This window comes from Petromyzon marinus, chromosome 38 (genome assembly GCF_048934315.1).
Source record: "Petromyzon marinus isolate PM22_M1 ecotype Great Lakes invasive population chromosome 38, UKy_Petmar_22M1.pri1.0, whole genome shotgun sequence".
NCBI lineage: Eukaryota > Metazoa > Chordata > Hyperoartia > Petromyzontiformes > Petromyzontidae > Petromyzon > Petromyzon marinus.
The window spans coordinates 12,260,080-12,273,728 of record NC_133704.1 but is presented as its reverse complement, the minus strand read 5'-3'; the positions used below and the strand labels follow the sequence as shown (position 1 = coordinate 12,273,728).

The 13,649-nt window shown below is 49.1% G+C and overlaps 1 protein-coding gene across 1 annotated transcript in view; it reads right to left on the bottom strand.

Moving 5' to 3' along the window:
• The window catches only part of TBX2 (T-box transcription factor 2), a 199,952-nt gene that overhangs the window by 103,930 nt on the left and 82,373 nt on the right, over positions 1 to 13,649 (bottom strand). The window contains exon 2 of the mRNA XM_032967527.2: positions 9,015 to 9,282. Within this exon, the coding sequence (XP_032823418.2) occupies positions 9,015 to 9,282 (268 nt within the window). The remainder of the gene's footprint in view (positions 1 to 9,014; positions 9,283 to 13,649) is intronic.

Here is a 13,649-nt window from a genome sequence, read left to right as displayed (position 1 = left end):
CGTGAACTTCGTCTTGTCATGGTCAGAGTCACCTCTTTAGTCTGCGTGAACTTCGTCTTGTGATGGTCAGAGTCACCTCTTTAGTCTGTGTGAACTTCGTCTTGTCATGGTCAGAGTCACCTCTTTAGTCACCGTGAACTTCGTCTTGTCATGGTCAGAGTCACCTCTTTAGTCTGTGTGAACTTCGTCTTGTCATGGTCAGAGTCACCTCTTTAGTCTGTGTGAACTTCGTCTTGTGGTGGTGAGAGTCACCTCTTTAGTCTGTGTGAACTTCGTCTTGTGATGGTCAGAGTCACCTCTTCAGTCTGTGTGAACTTCGACTTGTCATGGTGAGAGTCACCTCTTTAGTCTGTGTGAACTTCGTCTTGTCATGGTCAGAGTCACCTCTTTAGTCTGTGTGAACTTCGTCTTGTGATGGTCAGAGTCACCTCTTTAGTCTGTGTGAACTTAGACTTGTTATGGTCAGAGTCACCTCTTCAGTCTGTGTGAACTTCGTCTTGTCATTGTCAGAGTCACCTCTTTAGTCTGTGTGAACTTCGTCTTGTCATGGTCAGAGTCACCTCTTTAGTCTGTGTAAACTTCGTCTTGTCATGGTCAGAGTCACCTCTTTAGTCACCGTGAACTTCGTCTTGTCATGGTCAGAGTCACCGCTTTAGTCTGTGTGAACTTCGTCTTGTCATGGTCAGAGTCACCTCTTTAGTCTGCGTGAACTTCGTCTTGTCATGGTCAGAGTCACCTCTTTAGTCTGCGTGAACTTCGTCTTGTCATGGTCAGAGTCACCTCTTTAGTCTGTGTGAACTTCGTCTTGTCATGGTCAGAGTCACCTCTTTAGTCTGTGTGAACTTAGACTTGTCATGGTCAGAGTCACCTCTTTAGTCTGTGTGAACTTCGTCTTGTCATGGTCAGAGTCACCTCTTTAGTCTGTGTGAACTTCGTCTTGTGATGGTCAGAGTCACCTCTTTAGTCTGTGTGAACTTCGTCTTGTCATGGTCAGAGTCACCTCTTTAGTCACCGTGAACTTCGTCTTGTCAAGGTCAGAGTCACCTCTTTAGTCTGTGTGAACTTCGACTTGTGATGGCCAGAGTCACCTCTTTAGTCTGTGTGAACTTCGTCTTGTCATGGTCAGAGTCACCTCTTTAGTCTGCGTGAACTTCGTCTTGTCATGGTCAGAGTCACCTCTTTATTCTGTGTGAACTTCGTCTTGTGATGGTCAGAGTCACCTCTTTAGTCTGTGTGAACTTCGTCTTGTCATGGTCAGAGTCACCTCTTTAGTCTGCGTGAACTTCGTCTTGTCAAGGTCAGAGTCACCTCTTTAGTCACCGTGAACTTCGTCTTGTCATGGTCAGAGTCACCTCTTTAGTCTGTGTGAACTTCGTCTTGTGGTGGTCAGAGTCACCTCTTTAGTCTGTGTGAACTTCGTCTTGTCATGGTCAGAGTCACCTCTTTAGTCTGTGTGAACTTCGTCTTGTCATGGTCAGAGTCACCTCTTTAGTCTGCGTGAACTTCGTCTTGTCATGGTCAGAGTCACCTCTTTAGTCTGTGTGAACTTCGTCTTGTCATGGTCAGAGTCACCTCTTTAGTCTGTGTGAACTTCGTCTTGTCATGGTCAGAGTCACCTCTTTAGTCACCGTGAACTTCGTCTTGTCAAGGTCAGAGTCACCTCTTTAGTCTGTGTGAACTTCGTCTTGTCATGGTCAGAGTCACCTCTTTAGTCTGTGTAAACTTCGTCTTGTCATGGTCAGAGTCACCTCTTTAGTCACCGTGAACTTCGTCTTGTCAAGGTCAGAGTCACCGCTTTAGTCTGTGTGAACTTCGTCTTGTCATGGTCAGAGTCACCTCTTTAGTATGTGTGAACTTCGTCTTGTCATGGTCAGAGTCACCTCTTTAGTCTGTGTGAACTTCGTCTTGTGGTGGTCAGAGTCACCTCTTTAGTCACCGTGAACTTCGTCTTGTGATGGTCAGAGTCACCTCTTTAGTCTGTGTGAACTTCGTCTTGTCATGGTCAGAGTCACCTCTTTAGTCACCGTGAACTTCGTCTTGTCATGGTGAGAGTCACCTCTTTAGTCTGTGTGAACTTCGTCTTGTCATGGTCAGAGTCACCTCTTTAGTCTGTGTGAACTTCGTCTTGTGATGGTCAGAGTCACCTCTTTAGTCTGTGTGAACTTCGACTTGTTATGGTCAGAGTCACCTCTTTAGTCTGTGTGAACTTCGACTTGTTATGGTCAGAGTCACCTCTTTAGTCACCGTGATCTTCGTCTTGTCATGGTCAGAGTCACCTCTTTAGTCTGTGTGAACTTCGTCTTGTCATGGTCAGAGTCACCTCTTTAGTCTGTGTGAACTTCGTTTTGTCATGGTCAGAGTCACCTCTTTAGTCTGCGTGAACTTCGTCTTGTGGTGGTCAGAGTCACCTCTTTAGTCTGTGTGAACTTCGTCTTGTCATGGTCAGAGTCACCTCTTTAGTCTGTGTGAACTTCGTCTTGTCATGGTAAGAGTCACCTCTTTAGTCTGTGTGAACTTCGTCTTGTGATGGACAGAGTCACCTCTTTAGTCTGTGTGAACTTTGACTCGTGATGGTCAGAGTCACCTCTTTAGTCTGTGTGAACTTCGTCTTGTCGTGGTCAGAGTCACCTCTTTAGTCTGCGTGAACTTCGTCTTGGGATGGTCAGAGTCACCTCTTTAGTCTGTGTGAACTTCGTCTTGTCATGGTCAGAGTCACCTCTTTAGTCTGCGTGAACTTCGTCTTGTCATGGTCAGAGTCACCTCTTTAGTCTGTGTGAACTTCGTCTTGTCATGGTCAGAGTCACCTCTTTAGTCTGTGTGAACTTCGTCTTGTCATGGTCAGAGTCACCTCTTTAGTCTGTGTGAACTTCGTCTTGTGGTGGTCAGAGTCACCTCTTTAGTCTGCGTGAACTTCGTCTTGTCATGGTCAGAGTCACCTCTTTAGTCTGTGTGAACTTCGTCTTGTCATGGTCAGAGTCACCTCTTTAGTCTGTGTGAACTTCGTCTTGTCATGGTCAGAGTCACCTCTTTAGTCACCGTGAACTTCGTCTTGTCAAGGTCAGTGTCACCTCTTTAGTCTGTGTGAACTTCGTCTTGTCATAGTCAGAGTCACCTCTTTAGTCTGTGTGAACTTCGTCTTGTGGTGGTCAGAGTCACCTCTTTAGTCTGTGTGAACTTCGTCTTGTCATGGTCAGAGTCACCTCTTTAGTCTGTGTGAACTTCGTCTTGTCATGGTCAGAGTCACCTCTTTAGTCTGTGTGAACTTCGTCTTGTCATGGTCAGAGTCACCTCTTTAGTCTGCGTGAACTTCGTCTTGTCATGGTCAGAGTCACCTCTTTAGTCTGTGTGAACTTCGTCTTGTCATGGTCAGAGTCACCTCTTTAGTCTGTGTGAACTTCGTCTTGTGATGGTCAGAGTCACCTCTTTAGTCTGTGTGAACTTCGTCTTGTCATGGTCAGAGTCACCTCTTTAGTCACCGTGAAGTTCGTCTTGTCAAGGTCAGAGTCACCTCTTTAGTCTGTGTGAACTTCGACTTGTGATGGTCAGAGTCACCTCTTTAGTCTGTGTGAACTTCGTCTTGTGATGGTCAGAGTCACCTCTTTAGTCTGTGTGAACTTCGTCTTGTCATGGTCAGAGACACCTCTTTAGTCTGTGTGAACTTCGTCTTGTCATGGTCAGAGTCACCTCTTTAGTCTGCGTGAACTTCGTCTTGTCAAGGTCAGAGTCACCTCTTTAGTCACCGTGAACTTCGTCTTGTCATGGTCAGAGTCACCTCTTTAGTCTGTGTGAACTTCGTCTTGTGGTGGTCAGAGTCACCTCTTTAGTCTGTGTGAACTTCGTCTTGTCATGGTCAGAGTCACCTCTTTAGTCTGTGTGAACTTCGTCTTGTCATGGTCAGAGTCACCTCTTTAGTCTGTGTGAACTTCGTCTTGTCATGGTCAGAGTCACCTCTTTAGTCTGTGTGAACTTCGTCTTGTCATGGTCAGAGTCACCTCTTTAGTCACCGTGAACTTCGTCTTGTCAAGGTCAGAGTCACCTCTTTAGTCTGTGTGAACTTCGACTTGTGATGGTCAGAGTCACCTCTTTAGTCTGTGTGAACTTCGTTTTGTCATGGTCAGAGTCACCTCTTTAGTCTGCGTGAACTTCGTCTTGTCATGGTCAGAGTCACCTCTTTAGTCTGTGTGAACTTCGTCTTGTGATGGTCAGAGTCACCTCTATAGTCTGTGTGAACTTCGTCTTGTCATGGTCAGAGTCACCTCTTTAGTCTGTGTGAACTTCGTCTTGTCATGGTCAGAGTCACCTCTTTAGTCTGCGTGAACTTCGTCTTGTCATGGTCAGAGTCACCTCTTTAGTCTGTGTGAACTTCGTCTTGTGATGGTCAGAGTCACCTCTTTAGTCTGTGTGAACTTCGTCTTGTCATGGTCAGAGTCACCTCTTTAGTCTGTGTGAACTTCGTCTTGTGATGGTAAGAGTCACCTCTTTAGTCTGTGTGAACTTCGTCTTGTCATGGTCAGAGTCACCTCTTTAGTCTGTGTGAACTTCGTCTTGTCATGGTCAGAGTCACCTCTTTAGTCTGTGTGAACTTCGTCTTGTGATGGTCAGAGTCACCTCTTTAGTCTGTGTGAACTTCGTCTTGTCATGGTCAGAGTCACCTCTTTAGTCACCGTGAACTTCGTCTTGTCAAGGTCAGAGTCACCTCTTTAGTCTGTGTGAACTTCGACTTGTGATGGTCAGAGTCACCTCTTTAGTCTGTGTGAACTTCGTCTTGTCATGGTCAGAGTCACCTCTTTAGTCTGTGTGAACTTCGTCTTGTGGTGGTCAGAGTCACCTCTTTAGTCTGTGTGAACTTCGTCTTGTCATGGTCAGAGTCACCTCTTTAGTCTGTGTGAACTTCGTCTTGTCAAGGTCAGAGTCACCTCTTTAGTCTGCGTGAACTTCGTCTTGTCATAGTCAGAGTCACCTCTTTAGTCTGCGTGAACTTCGTCTTGTTATGGTCAGAGTCACCTCTTTAGTCTGCGTGAACTTCGTCTTGTGGTGGTCAGAGTCACCTCTTTAGTCTGTGTGAACTTCGTCTTGTCATGGTCAGAGTCACCTCTTTAGTCTGTGTGAACTTCGTCTTGTCATGGTCAGAGTCACCTCTTTAGTCACCGTGATCTTCGTCTTGTGATGGTCAGAGTCACCTCTTTAGTCTGTGTGAACTTCGTCTTGTCATGGTCAGAGTCACCTCTTTAGTCTGCGTGAACTTCGTCTTGTCATGGTCAGAGTCACCTCTTTAGTCTGCGTGAACTTCGTCTTGTCATGGTCAGAGTCACCTCTTTAGTCTGTGTGAACTTCGTCTTGTCATGGTCAGAGTCACCTCTTTAGTCTGTGTGAACTTCGACTTGTCAAGGTCAGAGTCACCTCTTTAGTCTGTGTGAACTTCGTCTTGTATGGTCCGAGTCACCTCTTTAGTCTGTGTGAACTTCGTCTTGTGATGGTCAGAGTCACCTCTTTAGTCTGTGTGAACTTCGTCTTGTCATGGTCAGAGTCACCTCTTTAGTCTGTGTGAACTTCGACTTGTCACCGTCAGAGTCACCTCTTTAGTCTGTGTGAACTTCGTCTTGTGGTGGCCAGAGTCACCTCTTTAGTCTGTGTGAACTTCGTGTTGTCATGGTCAGAGTCACCTCTTTAGTCACCGTGAACTTCGACTCGTGATGGTCAGAGTCACCTCTTTAGTCTGCGTGAACTTCGACTTGTTATGGTCAGAGTCACCTCTTTAGTCTGTGTGAACTTCGACTTGTTATGGTCAGAGTCACCTCTTTAGTCTGTGTGAACTTCGTCTTGTGATGGTCAGAGTCACCTCTTTAGTCTGTGTGAACTTCGACTTGTTATGGTCAGAGTCACCTCTTTAGTCTGTGTGAACTTCGACTTGTGGTGGTCAGCAAATCGGCGGTGTGGCGATGTCGGGTTGGAACATGAGAACAATCCCGGGCAAAGCCTATTCTCGTTGAAAATGTTTGTTCGTGCACCTAGCCTGGCACGTATTATTCGGTGATGCCTCTGCTACTGTGCGAGTGGGGGAGAGAGGAGAGAGTGCGGGGGAGAGAGTGCGGGGGAGAGGAGAGAGTGCGTGAGAGAGTAGAGAGCGAATCGCTCGCTGAGAATTAGAAAGTGAATTTGGAACCGTGGTGGTGGTGGATGGATGTGGGGGGGGGGGGGGGGGTGGTGATGTGTGGGGGGGGAGTAGATGAGAGGGGAAGGAAGATACGTGTGTTCAGGGCACGAGGCGTGTTTGTGGCAAGGCGTTAGGGTTAGGGAGGGATATCATTAGGGTTTAGGATTACAGGGACTCTGTGTGTATATATGTATGTACGCTTATATGGATCTGGGTGGGAATTAGCTTTGGTCAGGCCTGTGGTGAGCGCTAAGCATCAGCGTGAGAGTGGAGATTAGAGTTATTGCGGGGAGGTGCGGGGTTGGATTTTCAGCTTTTGGCGAGATGGTAGGGTAAAGGTTTAGGATTACAAAATTGGGGTTGATGATGGTCACGCGGTTTGGGGATAGCGTTTGAGGATTCTGGTCTGCATTTAAGATGGGGGAGGGGGGGGGTTAGAGTTAAGAATTATGATACGGACTGTAGGATTATGGTAACGATCGACAATTACGTGCTGGCTACCGTCATACCAGCCGTGTTGTGCTGCCCCTGTCAACAAACCCTCCCCATGTCACGTGCTGGCTACCGTCATACCAGCCGTGCTGTGCTGCCCGTGATGTGCTGCCCCCGACAATAAACAAACGTGCAAACACCACAGCATCGTTGTGCTGTCAAACCCACAATGGCCTCTACCGTGTCGCGGCCCTGAGACCCACGTCTTATCGGCGTCGCAGTGGCTAGGAGATGATGACTCCCTCGCCTGGGATGCAGGAGGTCGTGGGTTAGATCCAGACTACTGACGACGCCTGCTCTATATTTGGAGTGTGCGTGTCTCTCTCCCCCTGTGGTTGCGTGGATTTGTATCCGGGGTCCATTGGTTTCATTCCCTCCCACATTTAGAATCAACATCACCGCGTGTTTAGAGTTATTAGGCTGCTGCTATGACTTCCAACGCGACACGATGAGCCACTTCGTTGAGCTATCATTGGTGATATCCAGGTCGCTTCGGAAAGAAAAGAAAAAACGCCTATACAGGAAATTATCTACTTACGAACGAGTTAGGTTCCAGAGGGCTCTGTACGTAAGTCGACTTGTTCGTAAGTCTAACTTTACTCCTGTCGATTCCAAACGTGTTGTACGACGTGTACACTAAACACGAGGAATGGCTTTAAAGTTGTATAATCTCCTGCAGATGTAGATGCCACTGGTTCTTCACCTTCTGCAGACGTAGATGCCACTGGTTCTACACGTTCTACAGATGTAGATGCCACTTGTTCTACACGTTCTGCAGATGTAGATGCCACTGGTTCTACACGTTCTGCAGATGTAGATGCCACTGGTTCTACACGTTCTGCAGATGTAGATGCCACTGGTTCTACACGTTCTACAGATGTAGATGCCACTGGTTCTACACGTTCTGCAGATGTAGATGCCACTGGTTCTACACGTTCTGCAGATGTAGATGCCACTGGTTCTACACGTTCTGCAGATGTAGATGCCACTGGTTCTACACGTTCTGCAGATGTAGATGCCACTCGTTCAACACGTTCTGCAGATGTAGATGCCACTGGTTCTACACGTTCTGCAGATGTAGATGCCACTGGTTCTACACGTTCTGCAGATGTAGATGCCACTGGTTCTACACGTTCTGCAGATGTAGATGCCACTGGTTCTACACGTTCTGCAGATGTAGATGCCACTGGTTCTACATGTTCTGCAGATGTAGATGCCACTGGTTCTACACGTTCTGCAGATGTAGATGCCACTGGTTCTACACGTTCTGCAGATGTAGATGCCACTGGTTCTACACGTTCTGCAGATGTAGATGCCACTGGTTCTACACGTTCTGCAGATGTAGATGCCACTGGTTCTACACGTTCTACAGATGTAGATGCCACTGGTTCTACACGTTCTGCAGATATAGATGCCACTGGTTCTACACGTTCTGCAGATGTAGATGCCACTGGTTCTACACGTTCTGCAGATGTAGATGCCACTGGTTCTACACGTTCTGCAGATGTAGATGCCACTGGTTCTACACGTTCTGCAGATGTAGATGCCACTGGTTCTACACGTTCTGCAGATGTAGATGCCACTGGTTCTACACGTTCTACAGATGTAGATGCCACTGGTTCTACACGTTCTGCAGATATAGATGCCACTGGTTCTACACGTTCTGCAGATGTAGATACCACTGGTTCTACACGTTCTGCAGATGTAGATGCCACTGGTTCTACACGTTCTGCAGATGTAGATGTCACTGGTTCTACACGACTCTTGGTCCGAACAGGCAACCGGACATACTGACCGGATTCGTATCTCTGAGAGCTGACAGGACGTATAATAACAATAATACATTTAAAAAAATGTAAAACAGCGATGAAGCAAATAGGAATCAAGACAGCTGACAGGACTTTGACCCGGCAGGTGACGCTGCTATAAATGTCCACGTGATGATGACGACAATGATGACGATAAGCCACTTTTCTGAGCTATCATTCGTGATAGCCAGGTCGCTTCTGACAACACAAGATCAACGAAACTCAGTGCGGCCTCGTACTCGTAAAATAAATAAATATTAGTTTAACGTAAATATAATAACCCCATGTGTCCTGACTTTTGGGCCACCCTGTAATTCTATATTTCAGCCATCACAAACTACCGTGAGATATAAATTTTAAAAAGGTAAAAAAAAAATGCGTTTATAGTTCATCCGAATCTCTCGAGTTCTCAAGCCGGTCAAACGAAAAAAAACTAAATAAAACAACACAACATTTACAAAACCGCTCGCGAGTGAATCAATAAGCGGTGCGCGCTCCCCCCCTCCCCGCCCGCCCCCTCCCTCCGCCCCCCCATTCGACGTGGACGAGGGGACACTCACGTATCCGTGTTTGTCCGACAGATTGTTGGTGAGCTTCAGCTTGTGGAAGGTCACCGCCTTGCCCATCCAATGGTCGCCGGTCGCCGGCGAGTCCGGGTGGATGTAGAGTCGGCGCGGCAGCTCGGGGTCAGCCTTGCCCGCCACCATCCAGCGGGAGTTGTGGAACTTGTAGCGGCACTCGTCGGCCGCCACGATGTCCAGCAGCAGGATGTACTTTGCCTTCTTGTCCAGGCCCGACACGCGCACCTTGAAAGCCGGGAACATTCGCCTGCGGAGGCGGTGGCACGGGAGGGGGGGGCGCGCGGGAGGGGGGGGGAGGAGGATCAATCAATGAACCACAAATATCAAGCGCGCCTCTGTTTCTATAGAGCGCACTGTCGTGCCGAGGGAAGCCATTCAAAGTGCCGTGCAGATTGTAAAAGATTAAAAAAAAACCATTGTCAGAAGGCGAAATCGTTAGACGAATGCAAGGAATGTCCACACGAAACAAAATTGCGTTCTAATAAATTTCCGTCGAAGGCCTGTTAAACAATCAGCGGCACTGTAAAGGTATGTTGAGCAAACGCGAGTTGAAAAAGGTGAGGTTTTAGTTTGAGCTTAACATTGCTTTAATGACTGCGAAGGAGATGGGAGAAGAGGTGAGCTTAGCAGGGGCTTGGACAGAGCAGGAGAGGAGAGTTAAGGGATAGAGGGGGGAGATGGAGACGGGGGGGGGGGTAAGAAGGAGATAAAGAGGAGAGGGGAGGGGAGGAGATGGAGGCGAGAGTGGAGGTGGGGGGGAGGAGGCATGAACAGGGGGACATGAGGAGGATGGAGAGAGGAGAATGAATGAGAGCGAGTTGGGATGATGGGTGATGGAGGAGGAGGAGGGAGAGGAGAGGAAGGGATGGGAAGGAAGAGAGTGAGACGCGTGGAGGAGGAGGAGCATGAGGAGGAGGTGATGGGGGGGGGTGAAGGAGACGAGAGGGGGGGAGGGCGCGTGAGGGTGAACTCGACGCCGATTTATGTTGATGACTTTTATCTTGATTTGAAGCTTTCGTGACTGCAGGAATCCATACTGATTTGTTTGATTTTATTTCTACCTACGTGACTTTACCGAAATAACCAAAGAAGTAGTAATGCCTTTTGCTAAACCGAGTCACGGCGTCTGGGGGGGTGGGTGTGGGGGGGTGTGGGGGGGTGTGGGGGGGTGTGGGGGGTGTGGGGGGGGTGTGGGGGGGTGGGGGGTGGGGGCTTGGTTATGGAGGAGGGAAGCGACGCGCGGAGCAGTGTCTCGAGCGCAATGACCACGGCGTTGCGAGGTCATCGCGGCGACTCGTGACGACTCGTGACTCGTGACTCGTGACTCCTCGTGACTCGTGACGCGCACGAAGCAGCTTTGGCCACGGATGAACCGCGGACCACGCCGCCTCTTGCTGCCGATGTCGTCACGGAGCGTCACGAACCGGCAGCGGCGCGCGGCTCGTCACACTCGCAGCAGCAGCGGTAGCGGCGGTAGCAGTGACAGCAGCAGCAGCAGTAGCGGTAGCAGTGACAGCAGCAGCGGTAGCGGCGGCAGCTTCTGGCTGCTAAGCCGTCGAACGAAGGCGGTGGTGGTCACCGCAACGTCGTCATCATCGTCGTTATCTTCGTCGTCGTCATCATCATCGTTATCATCGTCATCATCGTCGTCGTCATCATCGTCATCATCGTCGTCATCATCATCGTCATCATCGTCGTCGTCATCATCATCGTCGTCATCATCATCGTCATCATCATCGTCATTGCCGTCCTCGTCGCCGTCATCATCGTCGTCATCATCGTCGTCGTCATCGTCATCATCATCGTCGTCATCGTCATCATCATCGTCGTCATCGTCGTCATCATCGTCGCGCGGCGCTTTCGGATGCGCTGCTTCCTGCGGCCGTCTGGAACGTCTCTTCCTTGCGGTATCAGGAAGCCACTGGGGGAGCTGCGATGCACTTTTACATCACCATCATCATCATCATCGCGAAAGCCGACGTGTCACACCAAATCATCATCGAGATTGACAAACTCATTTCTTTTAGCTCCACTGGCTGAAGGAAGAGCGCTCCAGGCAGCCTCAGAAGCGCATCTGAAGGCGCCGTGCGTTGTGGTGACCACCGCCTTTGTTCGACGGTGAGCGAGTGACTGAGTGGGCGAGTGACTTGGTGAGCGAGTGACTGGGTGAGCGAGTGAGCGAGTGACTTGGTGAGCGAGTGACTTGGTGAGCGAGTGACTTGGTGAGCGAGTGACTTGGTGAGCGAGTGACTGGGTGAGCGAGTGTCTGGGTGAGCGCGTGACTTGGTGAGCGAGGGACTGGGTGAGCGAGTGACTGAGTGGGCGAGTGAGCGCGTGACTTGGTGAGCGAGTGAGTTGTTGAGCGAGTGACTGGGTGAGCGAGTGACTGGGTGAGCGAGTGACTGAGTGGGCGAGTGAGCGCTTGACTTGGTGAACGAGTGACTTGGTGAGCGAGTGACTTGGTGACTGGGTGAGCGAGTGACTGGGTGAGCGAGTGACTGGGTGAGCGCGTGACTTGGTGACTGGGTGAGCGAGTGACTGGATGAGCGAGTGACTGGGTGCGCGAGTGACTGGCTGAGCGAGGGACTGGGTTAGCAGGAGAGTGAGAACTCTTCTATTGAGAACTTGCTTGCTGTGTGTTCGTTTGTTGTCCGTCCCCTCCACCGCATCTCCGATTAGCCACGGTTGGTTACGTACGGTGCGAAATAAGTTCAACTTACACTACACACACAGCACGCGTACACACACCACACGTACACACAACACACCTACACACGTACACACAATACACAACACACGTACACACAACACACGTACACACAACACACGTACACACAACACACGTACACACAACACACAACACACGTACACACAACACACGCTCACACAACACACGTTCACACAACACACGTACACACAACACACGTACACACAACACACGTACACACAACACACGTACACACAACACACGTACACACGTACACACAACACACAACACACGTACACACAACACACGTACACACAACACACGTACACACAACACACGTATACACAACACACGTTCACACAACAAACGTATACACAACACACGTACACACAACACACGTACACACAACACACCTACACACAACACACGTACACACAACACACAACACACGTACACACAACACACGTACACACAACACACGTTCACACAACACACAACACGCGTACACACAACACACGTACACACAACACGCGTACACACGTACACACAATACACAACACACGTACACACAACACACGTACACACAACACACGTACACACAACACACGTACACACAACACACAACACACGTACACACAACACACGCTCACACAACACACGTTCACACAACACACGTACACACAACACACGTACACACAACACACGTACACACAACACACGTACACACAACACACGTACACACGTACACACAACACACAACACACGTACACACAACACACGTACACACAACACACGTACACACAACACACGTATACACAACACACGTTCACACAACAAACGTATACACAACACACGTACACACAACACACGTACACACAACACACCTACACACAACACACGTACACACAACACACAACACACGTACACACAACACACGTACACACAACACACGTTCACACAACACACAACACGCGTACACACAACACACGTACACACAACACGCGTACACACAACACACGTACACACAACACACAACACACGTACACACAACACACGTACACACAATACACGTACACACAACACACGTACACACAACACACGTACACACAACACACGTACACACAACACACGTACACACAACACACGTAAACACGTACACACAACACACGTACACACAACACACGTACACACAACACACGTACACACAACACACGTTCACACAACACACGTATACACAACACACGTACACACAACACACGTACACACAACACACGTACACACAACACACAACACACGTACACACAACACACGTACACACAACACACGTTCACACAACACACAACACGCGTACACACAACACACGTACACACAACACGCGTACACACAACACACTTACACACAACACACAACACACGTACACACAACACACGTACACACAATACACGTACACACAACACACAACACACGTACACACAACACACGTACACACAACACACGTACACACAACACACGTAAACACGTACACACAACACACGTACACACAACACACGTACACACAACACACGTACACACAACACACAACACACGTACATGCATCACACACAGCAGCAAACCGCACGGCGGCAGAAGCAGTGGCTGGTTCGTGCTGTTACGAATACTGAACGACGCTGACTTATCAACAACGTAAATACGTAAATATATAAATACACCCCCCCCCTCTTGCCACACCCCCGTCATAGGAACGTGGACAACAAATCCACTGCTGGATGAGGACTTATCCACGCTGTCTGGGTCACAGGATGGGCGTTGAGGGAGGTGGGTAGTGAGGAGTCATTTAATCACCGCGCTGTTCAATGCGGTAGGCGCAGATTAACAAATACGGAGAGGCAGATAAGATACTCTCCGTG